The sequence below is a fragment of the Lipotes vexillifer genome, unplaced genomic scaffold (assembly GCF_000442215.2).
Source record: "Lipotes vexillifer unplaced genomic scaffold, Lipotes_vexillifer_v1.1 scaffold1122, whole genome shotgun sequence".
Lineage (NCBI taxonomy): Eukaryota > Metazoa > Chordata > Mammalia > Artiodactyla > Lipotidae > Lipotes > Lipotes vexillifer.
Window position 1 is genome coordinate 2744495 of NW_006798649.1, and position 16626 is coordinate 2761120.

The window sequence follows — 16626 nt, forward strand, 5'->3', positions numbered from 1 at the left end:
GTTGTTTTGGGAAAGCCTTCCTCTTGCATGTTTTTTTAAACTAGCAAGTGAGACAAGGCAAACTGTGCTGCCTTCCGGGCCTGCACCTCCAGGAGGCTTTCAGCTGAGCCCCCTCATAGGGGTGCTTGCAGTTTCTGTGTGGCCAGCCAGGCTCCAGGCAGCCTTCCTGATTCTCCTGCTACTCAGTCCACCCCCTGAAGGCTCTTCTTCCCATGCCCTTCCTCTGTCACAGACTCAGGCCAGTGTGAAACTCTTCCCTTGACTCTATCTGAACCTTGCTTTGTTCACGCCTAGCACAAACCCTGTTGCATCCAAATCACTTGATGTCCCCTGCAGCTGTGAACAAATGCCTCTGCTCAGTGGCAGAAGCCAACTGATCATTCCTGGAGGTAGACTCAGGGGTCAGCAAATCATGTTTGGTTAAGGAGTTTCGGGGAGGATATATTCTTAAAAAGTTATTATGAGTTCTAGAGATAGTGTATACTTGCAGTTCTGTTACAGAAAGATATTCGGTTAGCCCAGTCTCAGGCCTCTACCATGGAACCACCATCAGTGGAGACTGAATGTTGTGAAAGAGACATTTTCTGTGCAGGCACAGGCTTGATCCAGGCACTAGGATCGGGCGAGGGTTCAAAATCCAGCTTTCATACCAGGAGATAAGTTTGACTCAGCACACCTTTGGTCTGGATGCCTCTCTCTGGTCATTTTCTAGACGCTCTAAGAAGACTCTATGCCTCAGTTTCCTTATTTTGGAAAATGAAGGGAAAAATCATCCCTACCTTAAAGGTTGCCTGAAGATCAAGTGAGTTAATTTTTCACAAAGTACTTAGTGCCTGGCATGTGGTAAGTGCCATAAGCGAACAACAGAAGAGCCTGTGGCCATATTCTGCTGCTCTCCTAGCTCTACCCCAGCCTAGACTTAACTTCCCGAGAACCATAGTCCCACCGCCCGGGCAGAAACAGTCTTCCTCCTGCTTCTTCCTATTCACCTCCAGCCCCATCCTCATTTGTGTTCCTGGGACCCAGAGTGATTTTCCAGTTTTTGACAAGTCAGAGACATCTTGGCTTCCATCTCCTCTCTCCAGACTGAGCTCCTCAGGACAGCTACTTTGTGAATGGCTGCACTCAGTAAATAAATATTCTTTGAATGAATGAATGCATGCATGCCACAAAGGCAACCCCAGCTGTCCTCTAGGCAGCTCACTCTTGGTCTCTTGGAGGAAGCCTATGGCTTTGCTGTTTGGCTTTAAGAATCTCTCTGGCTTCCTCTTATCCTCCAGGACATTCCTTGCTAATGTCCCTGTCTCTAGCCCATAGCAAAGATTCAGTTTTCCCCTCTGTCTGGCCTCCCTGGCTTGGGTTTCGATTTTGCCCAATTGTTGTTTTATGGTCCTTAACTCTATGTCCTGAAGCCTGAAGCATTAGTGCCTCCCATTCCACTCCTGGGCTACCAGCCCTTTGGCTATCATGCTAATCTGGACCCCAGCTCTCTTGGGAGCCATGTGGTCCTGCGGCCCTGTGGGTGGGGAGAAAGAACTCAAGAAGTACCAACTTCACCTCCTCTTCCTCACCTACTCGACACCTCTAAAACATCCCTCACACCTAGCCCAAGGAGAGCAGGTGTACTCTACATGAGGCACCCCTGAGGCAGGGTGCAGACAACATCCCTCTGTGGTCACACCTGGGGTGGTGGGATTATGCCCAGGTGGCTAGATGTGGTGTCTTGTATGAGAGTTGTTGGCAATCAGAGAGCTCAGTCTCTCTTCAGGGAACCAGCACATGAAAAAGTGCCTTGAATTTAGTTAGGGAAACACATCAGTAAGCAATTCTCTGGAGTTCCTGGGATGCATGTGATGGTATCTAGATCCTGAGCAGCTTACCAAAGGAAAGCACTCACTGATTCTTCAGAAATGAAAAGTTTCAGAGTGGAACGTCCTCGTATTGATGCTCAGAGTTCATTGCATTTTGACTCTCTTCAACTTTTTTTTTTTTTTTTTTTTTTTTTTTTGCGGTACGCGGACCTCTCACTGTTGTGGCCTCTCCCATTGCGGAGCACAGGCTCCGGACGCGCAGGCTCAGCGGCCATGGCTCACAGGCCCAGCCGCTCCGCAGCATGTGGGATCTTCCCGGACCGGGGCACGAGCCCGCGTCCCTTGCATCGGCAGGTGGTCTCTCAACCGCTGTGCCACCAGGGAAGCCCTCAACCTTTTTTTAATACCTACCTCCCTTCCCTACCCAGCACCCACAGGAGCACCATCCTCCAGGTACCAGCTGGCTCTCTGGTCTCAGGAATTTTGTTGCAGCTTTTCTTACTTTAAGGAGCAAGGGTCCTTCTGCTCCTGACAGTCTCTCCATCCCCAAAGCTCATAAATTATTAGTTCTTCAAAGTGTTGCTCAAACTGAACTTTCTCCAAGAAACCTTCCTAGAGATACTCCTTATCCCTCAGAAGTCATCTCAGCACTCCCTTCCCCCAATGCCTATGATGAACACAGACCCAGAATTGTTGCAGGGAAGTCCTGGTAACAAACACTCCCATCATCCCTATAAACAGCCTCATTCTTCTCAGACTGCATGTCACAATTGGGAAGATATGTTTGCAATACCCCTGGGCCTTTGCGTCTGCCATTAGAGCAAGGGCTATTAACCTTTCATGTGTCATGACACACCAGCAAAGCCTATGGACCCTCCTCAGAATAATGTTTCTAAATGCATAAAATAAAATATATAAGATTGCAAAAGAAACCAATTTTATTAAAATACGGCTATCAAAATATGGAAATGACAATGGGGATTATATAATAAATGTGCTTCTTTATTAATGCACTAATTAAGATCTAGCAGTGGGCCTACAAATTAATGACATTTCTAAGTCGTGAAGATTGTAAATATGTTGAGATATCTGAAATGACCATAATGGGATACAAAATATCTGTGATTTGTATCAGTAATTGATACAATTAATACTATTGTGGTCTGTATTTGTTTCCTATCCTTTTAATTAAAAAAAAAAGTTAAATTTTGATTAGAGGTTATTGAAAAGATAAGATGTGGCTTTTTCCCATCTGCCTTCTGCCAGATTGGGAACTCCTACATTAGAGCATCTGTTCCCCTCACCATGCTCTGAGGTCCCCTGAGAGGTCCCAAGAGACCAAGCCTGTTCCTTCTGGCATTCTTGGGTTATCCAGCTCAGCCCCTGCACTCGGGAGACTCCACGCTCGTTCGTGGAATTAAAAGGAAAAGAATTGAGTACATCCTTTCTCACCTATTCTCTTAGGTGAGAAAACTTAATTCAAGCTCATGTCTGGAGTTTTGTTCCCAGACTCCATGTCCAGGAGAGTTTTCCCAGTGGCTCCCACTTTGTAGACAGGGGGCGGGAGGGGTTAGCTAACTCTGGGGGACCCAGGTACGTCAGAGGAAATCTCAGGAGAGAGGATGGCAGCAAGTCAGGCTGATTAAACAGACAAGATGGAAAAAGCAGGAAAGGGAAATGATGTCACTCATTCTGTCAGCTTTGAGGAGAGGGAACTGAAAATGCACTGCTTCTGAGGGAATCGGCTGCGCCCCCCATCCCCACCCTGCAAGGGGGTAGCAGGGGCCTCAGGTGGGGCGAAGCTTCTAATATTGCAGGCCCGAGAATGGGAGCTGAGGTCTTCCTCCAGCAGAACACTAATGGCTACGTGTTTCCCTGCAAAGTGATGCATCTGGGCAGGAAGCCCAGATGCCAGCAAATGTGATGTCATCATAGACAGGGAAAACCCTAAACTGCCAACTCAGGACTTGCTGTGGGAGAAGAGGAGTGGCTGGGTTTTTTTTCTTGGTTTCTAGAAAATTGTTTCCTGCCCCAAAATGGCTTGGTTAAGAAGACGATTTTATTTCACAAGAAAGAATTCGTTTTCTCTCTCCTCTGCCCAGCTTATCTTTTCAACTACACAGGCACTGATTACATGCTGACCCCTAGTTTTGAAACCCTACTTCTTAAAGTTAGATTGATGTGCTCATGAAATGTACCCTCATTTCTCTACCAGAGCCCCATCATCCCCAACCATTCCATTTGAGCATGACAATGTGCTATGCACTGCGCCGCCCTTGAAAATCTCCTGGTTAGTGCACAGCTATTACTGTGTCTCTCTCCCACTATAAGACCCTTCATGGCTCCATATTGCCTCAGGGCAAAAACAAAGAATTACAGAATCAAAAGGTCCAGCTGAAGGAGACTTAAGAAGTCATTTAATTTATTTCCCCGCAATTCACAGACGAGGAAACTGAGGCCCAGGGAAGGGAACTGATCTACCCAAGACCACACAGTGGGCTGAAGCTGAAGCTAGAGCTAGAACTTAGGTTTCTAGTCTAAATTCACATTCCTTGGCATGATATGTTTGCTCCTTGTTGATGCGGCCGTATTTCCAACCTGATCTGTCACTGCTAGCTCATTCGCCTGTCCTCAAATACCTTGTGAGCTTTGCTGCCCCCTCATCCCTGTCCTGAACGCCCTTTGCCGGACTACACTCCCCCTCCCTACCTCTCTCCAGAGTCTTTGTCTGTTTAAAGGTTCAGCTCAAACCCTCCTGGGTGTGAGCTTCCCTCCTCTGTGCTCCTCAGCACGTACCTTCTGCGCATGCAGAAGTGTTGACTTTGTGGTTCTGCAAGCACGTGCTGACTTTGTGGTTCTGCAAGCACGTGCTTATCCCCTCATGGAGGCTCTAAGCAGCCAGGGACCAGAGATCCCCTGAGGCATCACTAATCCTCACATCCTACAGCAGTGTCTTGCAGATAGCAGGCATTTAGTTAGTAAATGTTTATGGAAAGAACGACTTAAAATCTATCCTATCAGACACAAGGAGTAATAAAAATCTACTTTTGAGCTTAAAGATTTGCATAACTATGCATATATTTAAAATCCTCCTGGCAAATCAGTGAGCCAGACAGGCAAAGTAGATTTATTCTCCATTTCGTTGAGAAATCAGTGAATGCCTGAAATGTAAGGACTTGTCTTGGGTCATCAAGGTCACCCTGAAAGTTGGTGGTGTGGATGTAAATATTAGAACTGGGTGTCCTGGCTCTCAGTCCCATTTGGTGTCCAGTCAACCCCCTCTATGTTCTTTCCATAGAAGAGTCATTTCTTCTGCCAGAATTATGATGGGAAAAGCTTCTCTCTCGGTCTCATTTTCAAGGGCTGCTACTTACTCTAGAAGAATAGTTCATAATGGGTTAAAAGTGTCATTTATTGGAAAGATTACTTGATTGATTTCAACTTCTGAGTCTTTTACCAGCTGAGTGACCTTTTGGGCAAGAGTTACTTAACCTATCAGAACCATAGTTTCCCATGGGAATGAGGGAATTGGACTAGATGTGCTTGAAGTCACTTCTAGCTCTAATACTAGAGGAGTGATATTGTGGCAGGGGTGCCCCTGGGCCCCCCACAAATTAAATTATGAAACGCATGCACTGCAGGCCACTGTCTTCTCTAAAGGATCTGGGATTGTACCAGCAGGCAGGGGCCAGCTTGCCAAGGGAAGAGATTCACAACAAAACTCTATTTCACTTTTCTTCTTATGTGACAACTTAAGGGGGTCATGTTACAGAAGGTGTGGCAATAATTTGCAATTATTTCCGGCAATTATTTGCAATACTGAGCCAACATGTTCTTAGAATGATATGATTAATATTAATGCTCCAAGAAAAAGTGAATTTCATTGTATTGGGAAGTTTGAAAACCTTCTGATTTCAGGACTTGAGGATGGGTTGCAACAGTTCCTTGCTTGTTTCACAAACTGGGTAACAACACCCATCCTGTTTATTGCCTGTGAGACAGGTCCTCAAGCAGCTGGTATTGCCTACGATAGGATGGAATTATCCCAGTGATGCAGGAATCCTGGGAGGGATGATGGGACATGATAGAATGAAAAAGATTGTTTCTATTATTGTGGATTCAGTGTCTGGAAGGTTCTCAGACAGATGAGATGGGTGGTCTGTTCTTTTAACTGAACATCTTGTCAGGTCTCTCCCTTGTACATAGGGCCAGAAGTAGAACTGGGAATCCTATCCCTTGGCATATTCCCCCTACTTTTCCTGGGCCCCCTTGCCTCTGAGGACACACAATTTAACACAAAGAGTAATAAATTCCAACATAGGAGGCCTAGGTTGATGTCTCCATCCTGCCACCAACTGTCTCCTTTCTCTCCATGTTGCTTCCCTGGGCCTTAGTACCCACATATCAGTAATAATGGTAGAAAGAGATACTGTTTTTTGAGGAAGATCTGTCATTTACTGGCTGGGGGAGCTTGGGAAAACCATTCAACCTCTAAGCTTAAGTTTCTTCAACAGAAAACTGTGTTATAAGACCTGCCTCAAAGAGATAATAATTTATCCAACATATACTTATTAAAAGCTTACTATGAACTGGGCTCCATTCCAGGCATGTGTAATATAGGGGTAGATAAGACAGACAAAATTCTTACCCTCAAAAAGCTTATATTCTTAGTGGAATTTTATGAGAATTACATGACAATAAGTATAATATATATGTATTAGTATATATATAACATATGTTATATATATTATGATTATAATGTATAGAGCATTTAATATCTAAGTCCAGGTACTAGGCTTAGGATACGCTCTACATTATCATTATAATGGTTATTAGGTTGATTTATAAGACAAGGCCAATATCAGACCAGTCTTTTTTTAATTTTTAATTTTTATTTTATTGAATTATAGTTGATTTTCAATGTTGTGTTAGTTTCTGGTATGCAGCAAAGTGATTCAGCTATATATATACTTTTTCCTATTCTTTTCCATTATGGTTTATTGATGTTGAATATAGTTCCCTGTGCTATACAGTAGGACCTTGTTATTCATCAATCCTATATATAATAGTTTGCATCTGCTGGTCCCAAACTTCCAATCCCATTCTTCTCCTGCCCCACCCTTCTCTCTTGACAATCAAGTACGTTGTCTATGTCTGTGAGTCTGTTTGTTTCATAGATAAGTTCGTTTGTAATATCAGACCAATCTTGACCTACACAGATGGAAATTGCATGTGGTTCAACCTAGCAATATTTTTACTATCCTTGATTCCTCCTCTCCCTAACCTACACATTTAATCAGTCTCCAAACATTTAAAAAATGTATTTAAATTCTCTCAAGTCCACCCACGTCTCTCTCTCCCTCTCTCTCTCTCTCTCTCTCTTTCTCTCTCTGCTGCCACTAGTTCAAGCCAAGGTTAAATCTCTCTCTGGGACTACTTCAATGGCTGGACTCCCCATCTCCAGTCTTACCTGCCTCAAGTCCATTTTCAAGTGTGCCTCTCTAATTTCATTGCTCCTTGCTAAAGGCCTTCATAACACCTTGCTTTTGGATAAAGTCCTAACTCCTTAACATGACCAATCTTACTTCTGACCTCCAACCAGCTTATCTTTCACTCTTGTGTCCCCATTCTCCTCTCTTGCTCCAATTTTAGGCCATTTGGTAATTACTGATCGGTTTGTATGTCTCCATTTTCAGGTACAGCTAAGCCTGAGATCCTGTGGTTTTAGGATATAATATAAAGAAGGAACAATTTGAAATCAACATGTTCATTCAATAGTCATCAACTGTTTGCTGAGCACCTACCAGGAACCAGTGAGTGTTGGGACCATGAAGTTGAACAAGGAGCTCTCAGGCCGGGGGGAGATACAGATATGTAACTCAAAAAATTGCAATTCACTGTGATAATTACACAAGAGGCACAAAATAAAGGGTAGCTCCAAAGGTGGGAGGGAGGTATAAATTTTGCCTCGGTTAGTGGTGGCGTAGAGAGAGAGAGAGAGGTTAGGGTGAGACAGAGGAAGTTTTTATAGCAGGTAAGTTGAATTGGTGTCTGTGCAGAGTGTGGAATGGGATCTATTCAGCAGATTTTAAAAAAGAATAAAGTATTCTGATATAGGAAAAGCAGAGTCTTCATTATTAAAGTAAATTGGGATTGCACAGGAACTAAATGTACTTAATCATTACAGATAACTTAGAACAAAACAACTGGATTCCTCTTGGTTAATGAGAGGCAACTGACTGACACGGGTACAGCTTATATTCCCTGAAAGTCTTGTCAGACCATGTTTCTCAATTTTACTTTAATCACAGTTATGGATGAGAAATTGTTTACTTACTAACAAGGATGGAAAAACAGGCATTTAGATTAGATATTCACACGTTTTCAGCACTTATCAAGTATTACAGTGAAAAATTACAGTCCTCATTTTCAAGGAACTTTAGGAAGCCATTAAAAGACATTAAAAAGGAGTGTTCTGATCAAAAGTTAGGAGAGCAAAGCATCATAGTGACATTGAATGTCAGAATTGGAAAAGATCTTATACATTATCTATTCTATTGCTCTCATTTTACAGATAATGTAAATTGACATCCAGAAAGATGAAAGAATATGCCAAAGTTATCCTGGTAACTATGGAATCCTGGAACTTAAATACAGGACTTCAGAGTGTCAGATACTGAACAGGAAAAATGTTGCAAAGGAATATATTATATTCTCTACCATCTTGACAGTTTCCAAAGCACTATTGGAGGTTAATCTCAGGTGCCTTAATTTAATCTTGCCTGGAGATGTGTCCTGCCTAGTGGATTAGTCCATGTCTAAGAAAATCTTCCAGTATCATCAGGGAGAAAAGGCTAAGACCCATGAAACAGAGGGCAACGTTAGACTCTCATGTGCCAAAGAAAAATCTGCTGTTGGAAGTTAGAGAAGAGAGGAATTGCTTTGGACCAAAGTAGTTCGGGAATAAAGAATTGGGGTCCACTCTTCAATGATGAATGGAGGGAAAGTAGGGTAGCCATTGTTGGAAAGAAATGGTGGGAAGAGCAAAGGCAAAGGAGAAACAGCAGGAGCGAGCCCACAGTGTCTGGGTCTGGGGAGAAAACTGGTTAGGAGAACTGGATTTAGAGGAGGGGGAAAAAGCACCTCCTGGAATTCTCTTCCAGTTCTGTAATTCAGTGATCTTTTCTGTTCTGATTACCATTTTACCTTCCTTCTGGAAGGAAGCCAGAAAGAAAGAGGTTTCCTTTAACCAATAACTAAACCAGTAATCTCCAAAGAAGTGCTTCTCAGAGAAGGAAGGTGTTGAGGTAATCCAGTTTGCAATTAAACTGCCTCAGGCCGGGAGGAAGCCCAGCGCCACCAGAGAAATTCCAAGGGAGTTTTAGCCCTCACCTGTGGGAGCTGACTTCCTTCATGGGATATATATATATATATATATATATATATATATATATATATATATATATATATACATATATATATATACACATAACTGGAAACCTCTTAGCTTGAGACAGACTCCTAGGAGATCACAAGTAGCAGCCCTTCCTGAACTCAGGTAAGAGAGCTCCCTCTCTCTACACTATTCGCATGGTTCTGGGGATGAGCCCAGTTCTCCTAGTCATCTAGCCAGGTGTGTTCAGGGCCATGTCTAAAGGAGTCCTTTGCATTAGGACAAAATATCCTAGAGAATAGGGAATTGTCATGTTTATCTTTGTATTCCAGTACCTAGCATGATATTCAAGACAGTGGGTGCTTAATAAATGCTGATCGAATTGTTGAATTTAACATATATTTACCATATACCGACTATGTTCAAGGCAACTAACATCATTCTCTATTTAAAATGAGTTGATCACTCACTAGATGCTAGGTGTACGAATCATTTTATTTAAATGTCAATAAATAATCATTTTATTTAAATGTCAATAAATAATCATTTTATTTAAATGTCAATAAATAAATCATTTTATTTAAATGTCAAAACAAATTTCTGGGGTAAGTTTAATTATAACCATTTGGGGGCTAAGAAAACAAAACTCAAGAGAGGTGAGTTGACTTGTCCAAGGTCACATAGATGGAGAGTGACTAATTCATCCAGATTTACCTGTGACGTTTTCAGTTTTAAAAGTTAAAGTGCGGCTTCCCTGGTGGCTCAGTGATTGAGAGTCCGCCTGCTGATGCAGGGGATGTGGGTTCGTGTCCCGGTCCGGGAAGGTCCCACATGCCGCTGGGCCCGTGAGCCATGGCCGCTGAATCTGGGAAAACTGGGACAACCTACACCGATGGGGACTTGTAGAGCAGGCATTTGGACCTAGTTCTCAAACCCAGAGTTCTCTCTGATACTTTTGGGTTTGGTTTGTTTATTCCCTTTTCCTACATGTGGCAGTATACCAGGTGAATATGAATGTAAAGTATACCGAGCCTATTGATTGGAACGTAGGAAAAACATCAGTAAGTGGTAACGATTATCAGTGCTGTACCAAGGCATCCTGGAACCTAAGGCAAACAGGAAAGATGTACACCTCTTTATATATGCTTTTTTAAGATTTTTATTGGAGTATAGTTGATTTACAATGTTGTTTTAGTTTCAGGTGTACAGCAAAGTGAATCAGTTATACATATGTATATACATAGCTCCAATCTTTTTTAGATTCTTTTCCCATATAGGCCATTATGGAGTATTGAGTAGAGTTCCCTGTGCTGTACAGTAGGTCCTTATTCGTTATCTATTTTATGTATAGTAGTGAGTATAAGTCAATCCAAATCTCCCAATTTATCCTTCCCCGCCTTACACCCTGGTAACCATAAGTTTGTTTTCTACATCTGTGAGTCTACTTCTGTTCTGTAAATAGTTTCATTTGTACTCTTCAGCATTTTTTTTAATTATTTTATGTATATTATTTTTCCAAGACATTAAGGTAGTTGAAAATTATTGAAAAATTGATAATTAGCTGCATTACAACTCACATTGTTTTTAAGTTTAAATATGTTATTTATGTCCCAAACAGAATTTATTATAATTTTACTTTCCTGGTTTTAAGGGAAGAAAACTCATCACTAATATTTTCATCATATATTTCTGATACATAAAAACATAGATATGGATATAGATACATAGACAGATATAGACGGATGGATAAACATATGTAGATATAGATGGCTAGATAGATGATGTATAGATAGATAGACAGACAGATAGGAGCACTCATTTCCCCTTTTGTCCTGGGTTCCAATATGGCTCAGCATGGCCCTGTCAGATTCTGTCTTTATTGAAATTGTTAATCTTTTGTTCATCATGGATTGTTTTCATTAATTTTGCTACTGCATTAAAATATTATTTATCTTGATTACTGAGACTTTTGTCTCCTTAAATTTTGTGCCTGAGGTGAGTGCTGCACTCTCTTCTCCCTAATCTCAGTGCGTTATCATTTTACCTTAAAACTCAGCAACTACTAGAAAGTGCCCTCTTACAGAGCAAGCCTCATCCCAAGAAGAAATGAGTTCCTTCCCACCTTTTTCCTCTTTCTTTTGGGATCGCTTACTTGATCCTCAGCCTGAGTTACAAGGCTAGGAAAGCGCATACTCTTGGATTAGTCCCAGGTATGCCTGACTGATGCCTTCCTGCAGAGGGCGCTGTGGAGTCAAAGCACCCCAGGAGGGTGGAGAAGTGTTAGGTGGAATTAGGCTGATTGCCCTTCAGAACTTGCCTTTTCCTGGCAGGAGGACTGTTATGAAATCATTGACTTTCTATTTGTCTTCGGGGCTGAAATAAATCTACTATCCTCAAATAACCAATCTGATCTCAGACAAATGCCAAATAGAGCTAAGTTCCTCTACCCTGGGGATGGACGTAAAATCCAGACAATTTCCCTGAAATGTTTTTGGTGGCTTGGCAACAGCTTCTATGAGGTTCAGTTTTCCCCCAGTCCCTCTGTGGGTCTAAGGGGACCAGAAGGGTGAGCTACATTGGCATTCTGGAAGGGAAGACTATATACGTCAACTCGCAAAAACAAGTTCTGACATTTTCCCTGAAATGTCATCCTCTATCTACTCATTGCAAGTGCCTGCTGCTCCAGGCCTTTCCTGCTGGACAATAACGATGGGGCTCGGATGGGGAGAGAATAAAGGAGCCAGGACCTGTAGCACCAACTCATACTCAGACCCTGAACAAGCACCTGAAGCCTTCTCTTCTCTTTTTTCTTAGTAAGTTGGACGAATATGCCAGACCATCTGAAGTCAGATGAAGCTATTAAGTTTCACCAGGGGACATCGGGGACTGGGGGAGGCATGTCTCTGGTGACAGGATTGGCTTCTTAAGGCATGAGATGGGGAAATCAGTAAGTCATGCTCTTTCCTTTGAATTCTTAGCTCCTGTGGTCTCCAGAATCTGGCTCCAGAATCTCCTGTGGTCTCCAGAATGAAAGGCTCTGGTCTTCCCCTCTGCCTTCTTTCTGCTGTGTTTTATGTCTTCTGGACACCTTCTGCCAGGCTGAAGACACTCCATTTGGGAAGCTGTGTGATCACCGCAAGTCTTCAGGCAATTCGAAGTGGATTTTCAGAGATACAGGACAGAGTGCTATGTGAGGGAGGGACCCCACCTTTCACTTTGTGACGGCCTCCCCACTTTCTACTTATTTTTCTCTGTCCCCCAGCAGTGGGATCACAAAAAGAGGCAGGCTGGGGACTCCTTACCAGGAGGATGTGTTCCCAGGAAATATCTGTAGTTCATAATTCAAAAGTGTTTTGGAGAGGGACTCTGCCCACTGTGCCATGGCAAGGAGGGGATGGGAGGTCTGGATGTCTAAGATCCTGGCAACAGTTACTGACCTGTACTTTTTCATCTTGCCTTCCTCTGTTTAGTAACCCAAAGATGAAATCATTGACCTCAGTATCTTGAGGAAGACTCAGCCTTTGCAAGACACAAAGGTACATGCTTGGTCTGTATGTGTTCTGGGAGGAAATAGGAGTCGGGGGCATCTCCATCACCCTTGTCCCTGGACACCCTCTCCCCACCAACACGCCAGTCTTCTTTGTAGCCTGCAGGTCAGTGCTGCCTCCTCCGCCATATACTGGGACTCTACCTGGACAGGGTATTCAAAAACTAACAGACACCTGACCACCATATCCTCCAGATCAGCGGTCTCGCCAACTCTTTTCTTACCATCAAGAAGGACCTCTGTCTCTGTAACTAAGGGTCTTGGGTAAAAGGATCCACCTCAGCACATAGCTTCAAAGACTTAGCAATCAGGCTCATTCTTAGCCCCATTTAATGGATGGAAAAACTGAGTCCAAGAGTTCTAATAATCTGTGTTGAGCCATGTGACTAGGTAATAAGAACTCAGTTATATTTACTTTTGAATACAAGCTCCATGCAAAATGTCTACAGAACTATGAAGTGCTACCTATTTGATGTCACTGATAATTTCCTGGTATCCATGAAATTATGCTTCTTCTGTAGGTGAGTTATCCTGCGGCATACTAGTGCATACGGAGTCCAGGCAGCTAATCAGCAGACAACCGGACTCAATCTCAAGATAGGACCTAGGAATCCAATTCTCTTTCCCATGGGGGCTCTCTGGAGGGAGCTAGACTAGAACAGGGTTGGGGGGTGTAGGCCAGATGGGATACAGTGATCACAAACTCTTTCAGTGCTGCCTGTTTCTGAAAAGAAACAATGAGCTCTATATGCTTCCTCTTCTAGCTGGTGATCAGTTTAATGATCCTAAATAAGGAGGTCTGAAAAGACTTCTATAGGTGAAAGAATAGAACTTCCACCTACTTCGTGTCAATGGCAAGGGCAGAAAATCAGAATCTTTAATAAAATCTATCATTCTTTGGTATTATTTTCAGCATGCCCATATGACATGCCCTTGTGGGGAGGAAGCAATGGAGAAATACAGCCAGCTTATGAGCCACTTCGAAGAGGTATATGCAGTTTTGGCTTTGGTTGGGATGAGTGTGTTTTTAGAACTGAGATCATAGATGGGTGCGATAGATGTTCATACTCAAAGAAATGTTATAGCCCTCAGGTTAATGGCCCTCTGAGGTCATGTGGACTGTCCCTCTCCTTTAACCCGGGGGATACCCATCCAGGCTCTAGAAGGGTGCTGTCTCTGCAAGATGCTCTGGGAATCGAGAAGGAATAGCCATGATTCCATCAAGTCACTCCAGAGACATCTGAACTTTCCAGCTACACAAACTAGAGGCGATAATTTTCTGACATTCACACACTTGTACATACCCTCAAAAATAGTCACTCACAATTTCATGCATGCCCATGCCATGCTGTTTCTCACATCAATGCCTTTGCGCATCTGCCAGGAAGGCCGGAGTCTGCTCCACACTCACTCATTCTTACTCATCCTTTAAGACTCAGCCTAGGCATCACCTCCAGGAAGGTACTGGCTACTTCTCTCAGAGTTAAGTGCTCCTGTCATCCTGTGGGGACCCCATCATCTATTTACCACACTACATTTTAATTGTCTGCTTCTGCCTGTCTCCCTCACTCAACTGTGAATTCCCTGTGGGTAGTGATGGTGTCATTCGTTCCTGAGTCCCTAGCCAGCCCAATGCTTAGCACAATAAATATTTGTTCCATTGAAGGATGCACAGTAGGCAACCCGTACACACACACACACACACACACACACACACACACACACGTGCAGACACACACACACAGACACACATCTTTCTTTAAAACACAGCCTAATTACTTTGATCTTTGTGATTCAAGAGGCTTGAGTTGTAGTCCCAATTCTGCTACCCACCCTGGGCCTCAGTTTCTCTATGTAAGACTAGGATGATTGGACTCAATGATTTTTCCTCCCTCTTGTGAGATCTTGAGGTTCCATAATGTCTCCTGAGCTCTTCATTTTGAAAAAGATGCTCTGTTTACAATCTCCAATAGACCTACCAGTGACAGGAGAGGATTAACCTTGGAGCCCACATTGTCTCTTTATGAGTTGCTCACCACTTCATTTGGTATCTTCCAGCTTCAGCCTCAGGCAGCGGTGGTGAAGGCTTTGGGGGAGCTAGACATTCTCCTGAGCTGGATGGAAGAGATGGACTAGGAAGAAAGTGATGCTGCTGAGAGTATTCTGGGCCCAGACTCCCAGCCCTCAGTACCCAGGAGGCATGACCCCAAACCACCATCTCTTTGTTGTATAATTTAGTACTGGTCACTGTGTATATTATTTATTTATTATTTGTTTCCTTATTATGATTATCTTCATGTGTTCCTATTCTTAATCTAGAGTTTTATCAGATTTTTTTTTTTTTTTTTTGCGGTACGCGGGCCTCTCACTGCTGTGGCCTCTCCCATTGCGGAGCACAGGCTCCAGACGCGCAGGCTCAGCGGCCATGGCTCACGGGCCCAGCCGCTCCGCGGCACGTGGGATCCTCCCAGACCGGGCACGAACCCGTGTCTCCTGCATCGGCAGGCGGACTCTCAACTACTGCGCCACCAGGGAAGCCCTAGAGTTTTATCAGATTTTAATAAGATCTTTTTTACTGTTGGGTGTATTTATTAGTTAATATATTTATTTTTGCTATTTAACTTATTTATTTTTATATTTGAAGATAAGACTTTTAAAAACAATTCACAGATTATATTTATAACCCAACTAGAGCAGGTTTTTCTTTGAGTAAACAAACCTTCTAAATTCTAGAGGAGTGGCTAGAATTTTGTTAAATTAAGGACATGTTTACTGACCACCAGTGCTTTAAGAGATACTTAAAACTGAACCAATGGCTACTAAGCCTGGGTTGTGGAAGAACTTCTGATGTGAAATTACAGGCTTGTCTTACAATTACTGACCACCCCTACTCAACTCTCAAACCCCAGACTTCTGTATCTTCCATTTATGGAATCCTCTGGGGCCAGAATGTATTTTTACAAATAAAATTTTCTCCGTATGCTATCTGCTTCGAGTTTGAAAATGCTTCAGGAGTAGAAACAATACTGGGGATGAGCTTGAATCTCATATTACCTAGGGACCTCTTGCTTCTTCGGGGAAGAAAGATGCCAGTGAGAACCTGGGCCTTCTCTCCCCTGCCAAATGCATCCCCAGCTCTATCTCCTAAATCACCCACAGCTCTGATCCCATGACTCTGCCCTCCACATAAAGGGACTGTGACTGGGTGAGGGGCATCAGTCCTCCCTGCTTCCTCCTTGCTGGTGTTGAGCACTCTCCTCTCTGTACCACTGTTTCCCTTCTCATTTCAGGCTCTCATAATTCTGTGTCAGAGGTCTTAATTGCAACACAAATTATAATGGGCAGGAAGCTCTATTATAAGGGCTAAGAATGCACAGGGGCAAAGTGTAGTTCCCGAGCCCTGCCCAGCGAGGTGCATGAGCCCTCTTTTGAGGTCCTTCCATTTTGGATTCTGGCCAGCCTCATGGTATAGGTTGCTCCTGGATTAAGTCTTTGAGTTTGGAAACAACTATTAAGTCAGTGTTCTCGTTCCAGGCCCCTTTCATGTTGAGCTTCCCTGGGCTTGAAGGAGCCAGATTTCTGGCCTGGACTCTGCTTGCCTCCTTCCTCCCCAGCTCACTCCGAATAACACCTCAGCTTAGCAGTTTAGTTTCCACAGTTTAAGAAACAGCAGACTGATGCTCCTATAGTGAGCTTTCCCACTGCTTCCGGTTTCACTCCCAGCCCTCATCCTCGGCCCTGATGAAGTTTAAATAATTTTATTGATTTTTTTTTCTCATTATTAAGTAACAACTACCCAGTAGAGAAATTTTGGAAAATACAAAAAATATAAAGAAGAAAATGCAAATCACTCATAATCTTATCACCCATAGATA

The 16626-nt window shown here is 43.1% G+C and overlaps 1 protein-coding gene across 1 annotated transcript; it reads left to right on the forward strand.

Moving 5' to 3' along the window:
- The first annotated feature begins 12231 nt into the window (after positions 1–12231).
- Positions 12232–14887, forward strand: IL20 (interleukin 20). Its single transcript, XM_007470723.1, is given in 5 exon segments — positions 12232–12391; positions 12676–12740; positions 12851–13015; positions 13665–13739; positions 14810–14887. Coding segments are annotated over 5 exon segments (543 nt in total).
- The last annotated feature ends 1739 nt before the right edge of the window (positions 14888–16626 follow it).